General features: G+C 51.6%; 4 protein-coding genes across 4 annotated transcripts in view; 3 read left to right on the plus strand and 1 right to left on the minus strand.

The window, feature by feature from the left end:
• The window catches only part of LOC126576726 (apyrase-like), a 1,801-nt gene extending 371 nt beyond the window's left edge, over positions 1 to 1,430 (plus strand). The window contains exons 2-3 of the mRNA XM_050238030.1: positions 61 to 910; positions 976 to 1,430. Of these exons, the coding sequence (XP_050093987.1) occupies positions 61 to 910; positions 976 to 1,430 (1,305 nt within the window). The remainder of the gene's footprint in view (positions 1 to 60; positions 911 to 975) is intronic.
• A 420-nt stretch (positions 1,431 to 1,850) lies between these two features.
• Positions 1,851 to 4,060, plus strand: LOC126578722 (apyrase-like). Its single transcript, XM_050241570.1, has 3 exons — positions 1,851 to 2,438; positions 2,521 to 3,373; positions 3,437 to 4,060. The coding sequence occupies exons 1-3, from the start codon at positions 2,097 to 2,099 to the stop codon at positions 3,886 to 3,888; spliced, it is 1,647 nt and encodes a 548-aa protein (XP_050097527.1). The 5' UTR covers positions 1,851 to 2,096; the 3' UTR covers positions 3,889 to 4,060.
• An 833-nt stretch (positions 4,061 to 4,893) lies between these two features.
• On the plus strand, positions 4,894 to 5,936 carry LOC126578723 (chymotrypsin-2-like). Its single transcript, XM_050241571.1, has 3 exons — positions 4,894 to 5,005; positions 5,065 to 5,621; positions 5,692 to 5,936. The coding sequence occupies exons 1-3, from the start codon at positions 4,900 to 4,902 to the stop codon at positions 5,839 to 5,841; spliced, it is 813 nt and encodes a 270-aa protein (XP_050097528.1). The 5' UTR covers positions 4,894 to 4,899; the 3' UTR covers positions 5,842 to 5,936.
• A 47-nt stretch (positions 5,937 to 5,983) lies between these two features.
• LOC126578721 (E3 ubiquitin-protein ligase listerin) overlaps positions 5,984 to 7,500 on the minus strand; it is an 8,300-nt gene continuing 6,783 nt past the window's right edge. The window contains exons 12-13 of the mRNA XM_050241569.1: positions 6,361 to 6,764; positions 5,984 to 6,287 (exon numbers count right to left, since the gene is read on the minus strand). Coding sequence (XP_050097526.1) covers positions 6,060 to 6,287; positions 6,361 to 6,764 — 632 coding nt within the window. The 3' untranslated portion in view covers positions 5,984 to 6,059. The remainder of the gene's footprint in view (positions 6,288 to 6,360; positions 6,765 to 7,500) is intronic.

The raw sequence follows: 7,500 nt of genomic DNA on the forward strand, positions 1-7,500 counted from the left end.
AAGTGAGCTGCCTGATCGTTGTCCTCCGCGGCGCCTAATCTGTGCTCTCTTCCCTCGAAGACTGTCGGTAATCATGAGTTCGATGATGGAATCGCCGGTGTGGTACCTTTCCTGGAGGCACTCCAGTCACCGGTACTGCTCGCGAACGTGGATAACTCGAAAGAACCGACGTTCAGCAAGTTCCAACGCTCGATGGTACTGGAGCGCGATGGACGCCGAATCGGACTGATCGGTGTGTTGCTCCGTGCCACCGAAAACATGGCCGATACCGGTGAGCTGGTGCTGCAGGATGAGGTGGAAACGGTACGCGCCGAAGCGGACCATCTCGCGGCGCAGGGCGTTGACATCGTGATCGTACTGTCACACTGTGGGCTCGATCTGGATCACATCCTAGCGGCCAATGCTGGTCCGAATGTGGACATTATTGTTGGGGGACACTCGCACAGCTTCCTGTACACCGGGGACAATCCAACGATTCCGATGACAGCGGCTGCTGAGTATCCGGCCGTAGTGGAGCAACCGAGTGGCCATCGTGTGCTGATCGTGCAGGCCTCAGCGTACACGAAGCTTGTCGGCGATATTGTGCTGTACTTCGATGACCAAGGAATCATCCAACGCTGGGAAGGTAATCCGATCTATCTGGAGAACGAAATCGAACCGGATGCGGACATTCTGGCGGCCATTGCACCGTGGAAGGCATCGGTCGATGAGATCGGTGAGCGTGTGATCGGATCAACGGCAGTGGAGTTGTCTAAGCCGCCCTGTAACTTTGGCGAGTGCTTACTTGGTAATGTGATTGCGGATTCGATGGTCGCTGCGTTTACACCGCTAGCACCGGCTGGACAGTGGACGTACGCAGCGATAGCGGCCGTTGCCGTTGGTCGTATTCGGCAGACGTTGGCCCCGGGAGGTAAGCCCTCGAGTGAGCTCGATTGTTATTGATCCGGTTCTCAGTCGCTCTTCTCCCCTTTCCAGACATTACCTTCAAGCATCTGATCGAGATGATGCCATTCGAAAACGAGCTCGTCTGCCTGGATCTGCGCGGTGATCAGCTGATCGGTCTACTGGAGCACGGTGCCGAGCTGAGCTGGGATGAGGATCGTTTCAATGCCAAGAATCTGATGCACGTTTCGGGGCTGCGTGTCGTCTACAACGTCACGAATCCAATCGGTTACCGAGTCCTTTCGGTGGAGGCCCTGTGCCAGGAGTGCGCCGAACCACGGTACGCTCCGGTCGATCCGTTTGCCATTTATCGTGTCGTTACCGTGTCCTACCTGGCGGAGGGAGGCGATGGGTTCGAGATCTTCCCACGGTACGGTCAGAACCGGGTCGTTGCACCGATCGGTGATGCGGAGGCGTTCGAACGCTACGTCCAACCGCGATCACCCATTGCGCCACAGCTTGAGGCCCGCATCCAAATCGTAACGTGAGCGTGAATCGGACGCGAAGCGTTGAACACGATACGCGCAATGCGAATAAAGAGCCAGCTTGCCAAACCAATCCCGATTGATCATTCGTTTGTCATGACTTTGGCTCTCTCTCTCTCTCTCTCTCTCTCTCTCTCTCTCTCTCTCTGTTCGGGGGCTTATCGTTTTACCAACTTAATGCCGTCGGTGGAAGACGAATCGGTCTTTATCACCGACCGAAAGCTCCACCAATTGTGTTTTATTGAAGGAAGTGTCCTACCTGAAGTGTCTTATCTGTTCCCCCTAATAACGCTTATCTGCTCTGCTCTATTGGATGCCACAAGAGACGCGCCTCAAGTCACCTTTCATGCTCGCATCACGATGCTACGACAACCACGAGGAGGTATCTCCTGCGTGGTCTTTAATAAGCCATTCGCGAACACCGTGAGCCCACACCAACGCACAAACCGGTGGGTGGTCTCGCTCGCTAAAACACAATTCTATCTCCCGCTGATCATCGCATCGCAGACCCTGAGACACGGCATGGTACGGCGCCATTGTCCATGCGAGAACCGTGTTGCTGGTCAGGGCCATCGTCCGTGCTGCTTCGCTGCTCGGCGCTGGACAGTTCAGTCCAGTGGTGAGCGTTGCCGGATTAGCACACACGCCGGTCCATAGTAGACACAGAGAATGGCGACGACACTCATTTGGTTGCTAGTGGTTGTTGTGTCACAGGTTGCTACGAGTGGTAGCGCGCAGGAACTGTTTCCGCTTTCGATCGTGCACATCAACGATTTTCATGCGCGCTTCGAGGAAGTGAACGCGGCCAGTGTCACGTGTGATGCGGCCAGCGGTGAGCAGTGTGTCGGTGGGTACGCCCGGACGGTGACGGTGGTGAAGCGGTTACTAGCGGAGCGCCAGAACGCAATCTACCTCAATGCCGGTGACAACTTCCAAGGCACCCTCTGGTACAACATTCACCGGTGGAACGCGACAACGGAGTTCCTCAACATGCTGCCTGCGGATGCAATGGTGAGAAAGGTCGCCGGTGGGGGAGGGGGGGGGGAGGGCTCTCGAAGGTTATAATTCTTTTACCTCTTTCCCCACACGTTAGACCATCGGTAATCACGAGTTCGATAATGGCGTCGAAGGGGTGGTTCCGTTTCTGGAGCGGATCGCCTCACCGGTGCTGCTGGTGAACGTGGACAACAGGGGCGAACCGGCGTTTGCTCGGTTCAGCAAGAGTCTGGTGTTGGAGCGTGGTGGTCGCCGGATTGGACTGATCGGTGTCATCCTCAGTACGACGGATACGATCGCCAATACGGGCGAGCTGGTGTTCCAGGATGAGGTGGAAACGGTACGCGCCGAAGCGGAACAACTGACGGCGCAAGGGGTGGACATTATCGTCGTCATTTCGCACTGTGGCCTCGATGTGGATCGTGTGATTGCGGCCAATGTGGGACCGCTGGTGGACATTATTGTTGGGGGACATTCCCATAGCTTCCTGTACACCGGTGATCATCCGACGATTCCGATGACACCGGTGGCCGAATATCCGACGGTGGTGGAGCAACAACCCGGTGGCCATCGGGTGCTGATCGTACAGGCCTCAGCGTACACGAAGCTCGTCGGAGATATTGTGCTGTACTTTGATGGCCAAGGAATCATCCAACGCTGGGAGGGTAATCCGGTGTACCTCGCTAACGAAATCGAACCGGATGCGGAGATTGCGGCCGCACTGTTACCGTGGAAGGTCGCGGTTGATGAGATCGGTAACCGCCGGATCGGTGCGACCGGTGTCGATCTGGAGAAGGCTACGTGCGGTTACGGGGAGTGCAATCTCGGCAGTCTTATCGCGGACTCGATGGTGGCGGCCTTTGTGCCACGTGCCGAACCGGGCCATTGGACGTACGCAGCCATCGCGGTGCTCGCTGTCGGTGGTATACGAGTTGGATTGTTCCGTGGTGGTAAGTTAACATTTGCGGGGACACGCGTAGCCGTTTCTAATCCGATTTTTTTTTGGTTCCCAGATTTGGCCTTCAAGAACCTGATTGAGGTACTTCCGTTCGAGAATGGGCTCATGTGCTTCGAGATACGCGGCGATCATCTCATCGAGCTGTTGGAGTACAGTGTGGAGAAGTCTTGGGATGATGATCGCTTTAATGGAGCCAATATGCTGCAAGTGTCGGGCCTGCACGTTGTCTACAACGTGACCAATCCGATCGGTGACCGTGTAATGTCGCTGGATGTGCTGTGCCATGAGTGTGCGATACCACGGTACGAACCGGTGCACCCATTCCGGAAGTATCGTGTCATCACCAACTCTTTCTTGGCCGGTGGTGGCGACGGGTTTACGATGTTTGAACGATACGGTCAGAAGCGAGTGCTAGGACCGGTTGATATCGATGCGTTCGAGACGTACGTGCGTGACCGTTCGCCCGTTCTCCAGGGTGTGGATGGAAGGATTACGGTTCTAACGTAATGTCACCGGGCGCTCCAGTATGTAGTGTAGTGTATCGACGGACCTTTGTCCCGTGCTTCATCTCATTTTAAATGCCAATCAATCAATTGTAATTCCGTACCAGCGCGTAAAAAAGCTACACAAAGGATAGCTATTTGACAAACTAATAAATCTTACTCTAAGTCAAACATAATCTTTCTTAAGACTTTAGTCATTCTTTTGAAAAGCGGCGTACCTGAAACAATGCACAGATCTTCCGCATTGTCATTCAAACTATTGATTGTTTCCTTATCACATTCCGAACTTCGATAGTTATTACAAGGATGTCTCGGCAGCTGAACGCTGAACTGTACCGGCTCGAAAAGGGAGGGGAACGGCAATCTGTAATCTAACCAACTGGCCGGCTGACGTACACAGATTGTTGGGCGCGTAAACGATTTACGGGCGATACATCAACAGCGATCACGATAGAATGATTTATTAGAGTTCCGTGACTCGTGACCGCCACGCGTACGGTAATTGATAATCAGATGATATCAGACCGGGCGCCGAATTAACACCTTCCCCACCTCGTTACAAAGGGGTTAACGAAGAAGTACCGGCTTGTATCGCTTTTTTTTAAAACAATTGACCCCTGCAGCGTCACTAGACGATGTTATTGATAACCGTGTCTTCATACTCCAACTGATAAGTGGGTACAAAACAATCTCCACCAGTTGTTGATGTTTGGCGAATTGCGATGTTGCTTATCCGTGGCAAGTTATGTGGAACGAGCCATGGATTGAGCCACTTAAAATGCCACAAGAGAAATGCAACAGTTTTTCCTGAGAGTTTCTTATCGATCTCTAGCCAATTCATAGTGAAAGTTGGAACCACTTCACACGATGAAGCTTCGGTAATTCACGATGTCTAGAAGCTGAACAAGAAGTTGGCCACTTGACTTCCGACGGCAAATAAATCCATGTCAAAAGGGTCAAAGTAGATTAGACATGATGGGCTTGCGGAGGAACTGTACCAATGAAAAGTATAAATATGCAACAGTTTGCAAGAGGCAACTTATTACACAACGAAGCCTGGCCAATTGGAAACACCATGAAGCGCTTCACTATCCTCAGTGCGATCTTCTGCATCGCCATTGGTAAGGCACGAAGGATCACACAATTTCCAGATGTTTTGAGTAATTTACTTTCCCCACAGCACAACCGTTTGTGGACCAGCATAATCGCGTTGTCGGCGGTTCGGATGCCGAGCCCGGTGCAGCACCGTACCAGATCTCCCTGCAGACACCCTTCGGGCATTCTTGCGGTGGTGCTATTATTGCTGAAAGTTGGATCCTCACGGCCGCACACTGTGTGCAGAACAGTGTGACCAAGTTCCTGAAGGTCCTTGTCGGTACCAACAAGCTTAACGCAGGGGGACAGCTGATCCACGTGAAAGAAGTATTCATCCATAGCCGATATAACAAGCCTACGTTCCACAATGACATCGCATTGGTGAAGCTGGAGTCGGAACTGAAGTACAGTGAGCTGGTGAAACCGATCGAGTACAGTGAACAGGTTGTACCGGAGAGCTCTATTCTCACGCTGACCGGCTGGGGTCGCCTGTCGACCAATGGACCGATTCCCAGCAATCTGCAGACGATCGAGCTGAACTATGTCAACAACGAGGAGTGCAAACGTTTACACAACAATTCCAACGATGTCGATATTGGTCACATCTGCACGCTGACGAAGACTGGCGAAGGGGCATGTAGTGTAAGTAAAGTGGAAATGCGGAAAGGATCCATTGAACCTAATGGCTGATGCTTTGCTCTCTCCATTTAAGGGTGATTCCGGTGGTCCACTCGTGCTTGACGGAAAGCTGGTGGGAATCGTTAACTTCGGTGTACCGTGTGCCAAGGGTTATCCGGATGCCTATGCTCGTGTATCATACTACCACGACTGGATTCGGACAACAATAGCCAACAATTCTTAGATGTATTTTGATTTATTCTCCGCACACGTGCAGCGCCATGCCATCGCGAGCAAAGTTATAAAATAAACGTTATTCCCGACACTTGGAACACCCGATACGGTTGATTTCAATTGCTATTTCTAGTGCTGCTCTCCACAGCACGCTGGAACTAAATGCTAGCCAAAAACAAAAATCCGGATAAATAGCTCACTCATAGTCTAACCCACTAACTTCTGAGTCTAGAAGATGTTTCTACAGATTGGGCAGGTTGATTTGTTGCTCGTGCTAAACCACCGGTATAGACAGGGACCGTGGAATTTCTTCTTACACGTTTTGCAGGACAACTTCGGCAGCTGGCAGGTGTCCTGATGGATGACGCTATAGCAAACGTAACACTCCTCGACACCCTCGAACTTGCGGTCCAAGTTGCGCTTCCAAAGTGACAATCCGTCCCAAATGGAACCATTCTGTGGACAAAGTAAGAAATCGAGAGTGAAGGCACTGGATAAGAAAAAAAAAACGAACAAAGTTAGAGCATACCTGGTGCGTCAGAAAGATGGATAGCTGCATGACGACCTGGCGGGACTGTAGACGACCTCCGATTTGTTTGCCACCCTCGACCGTTACCGCCCCGAGTGGGAAGTTGCTTGGCAGCGTAATTTGTAGTTCTAGCTTGGCCTCATCGATCGCATACACTGCCATCACCTGCCGCAGGGCCGAGTGTACCTTGATCTGCATGTTATCCTGTTTGTCTTTGCGCTCGACCAACGCAGCAAATTCCTCCTGGCACAGCAATCCCGACACGCAGTTCGACGTAACTTTGCTAACGATCGTCGAATGACGATGATGAAGTCCATTGAACCATCGGCGCACGATCACTGGTAGGTGGCGCAGCGTTTGCGTATACAGGTGACAGGCGTACCGTTCGAGCTTGGTGCTTGGATCTGCAAAAAATAAAATGAAAAGAAAACGGTTTTTAGTATATCTGCCTAGCAGGCATAGTTCCTCAGCAGGCATTGGCCATTGTGAGAGTGTTCGAAGCCAAAGCTCAGAGCAAATCGTTTAGCGCATTTCAGGCAAAATGGAAAATTCTTGTTTGCAAAGTAAGGCCACTGTGTACGAACAGTTCCCTGGCGAAATGACGCTGCCAGGAATGGCAAAGGAGTTAAAGATGGGAGCGAAAGAACGGATGGTAAGACAGAGAAACGAATTGCACAAAAAACGATGTGCAGAACGTCCCATAGTATCGATGGTGTGCAGGGTCGTTGAGCCAAAACCAGTCCCCTCACATGGCCGACCGTGTGACCCACACACCCATACCGGGCAGAACATTTTAAACCGTGATCTATTGGATTCTAACGAACATCTTAATCTCATTGCAACACCGAAAGCGAAACAAGTAAATCCATCCTCTAAATTATTGAAATTAGATGTTGCTGTCACAGTCTATTATGTCCTATGTTTCAGGTGTCGAAACCGCATCTTCCTGAGATACTTTGTACTACGCCCCTGTCGTTAACGAATCGCGTTAAAGCGCTTGCTAGACCGCGAAAGGTACACGTTAAGAGCACACTAGATTCCTTTTCCACGCGGCTTTCATTACTACAGAGGGAGCGCCTCGAGGAGCTACTGAAACCAAAAGGCTACGTGAGCATTCTCGAAGCGCTAGGCTATGCAAAG

This window comes from Anopheles aquasalis, chromosome 3 (assembly GCF_943734665.1).
Source record: "Anopheles aquasalis chromosome 3, idAnoAquaMG_Q_19, whole genome shotgun sequence".
NCBI lineage: Eukaryota > Metazoa > Arthropoda > Insecta > Diptera > Culicidae > Anopheles > Anopheles aquasalis.

Coding starts and splice junctions, on each gene's coding strand:
- LOC126578722 (XM_050241570.1), top strand. CDS start 2,097: ATGGCGACGACACTCATTTGGTTGCTAGTGGTTGTTGTGTCACAGGTT. Junction 2,439..2,520: donor TGCTGCCTGCGGATGCAATG/GTGAGAAAGGTC, acceptor CCCACACGTTAG/ACCATCGGTAATCACGAGTT. Junction 3,374..3,436: donor AGTTGGATTGTTCCGTGGTG/GTAAGTTAACAT, acceptor TTTGGTTCCCAG/ATTTGGCCTTCAAGAACCTG.
- LOC126578723 (XM_050241571.1), top strand. CDS start 4,900: ATGCAACAGTTTGCAAGAGGCAACTTATTACACAACGAAGCCTGGCCA. Junction 5,006..5,064: donor GATCTTCTGCATCGCCATTG/GTAAGGCACGAA, acceptor CTTTCCCCACAG/CACAACCGTTTGTGGACCAG. Junction 5,622..5,691: donor CTGGCGAAGGGGCATGTAGT/GTAAGTAAAGTG, acceptor TCTCCATTTAAG/GGTGATTCCGGTGGTCCACT.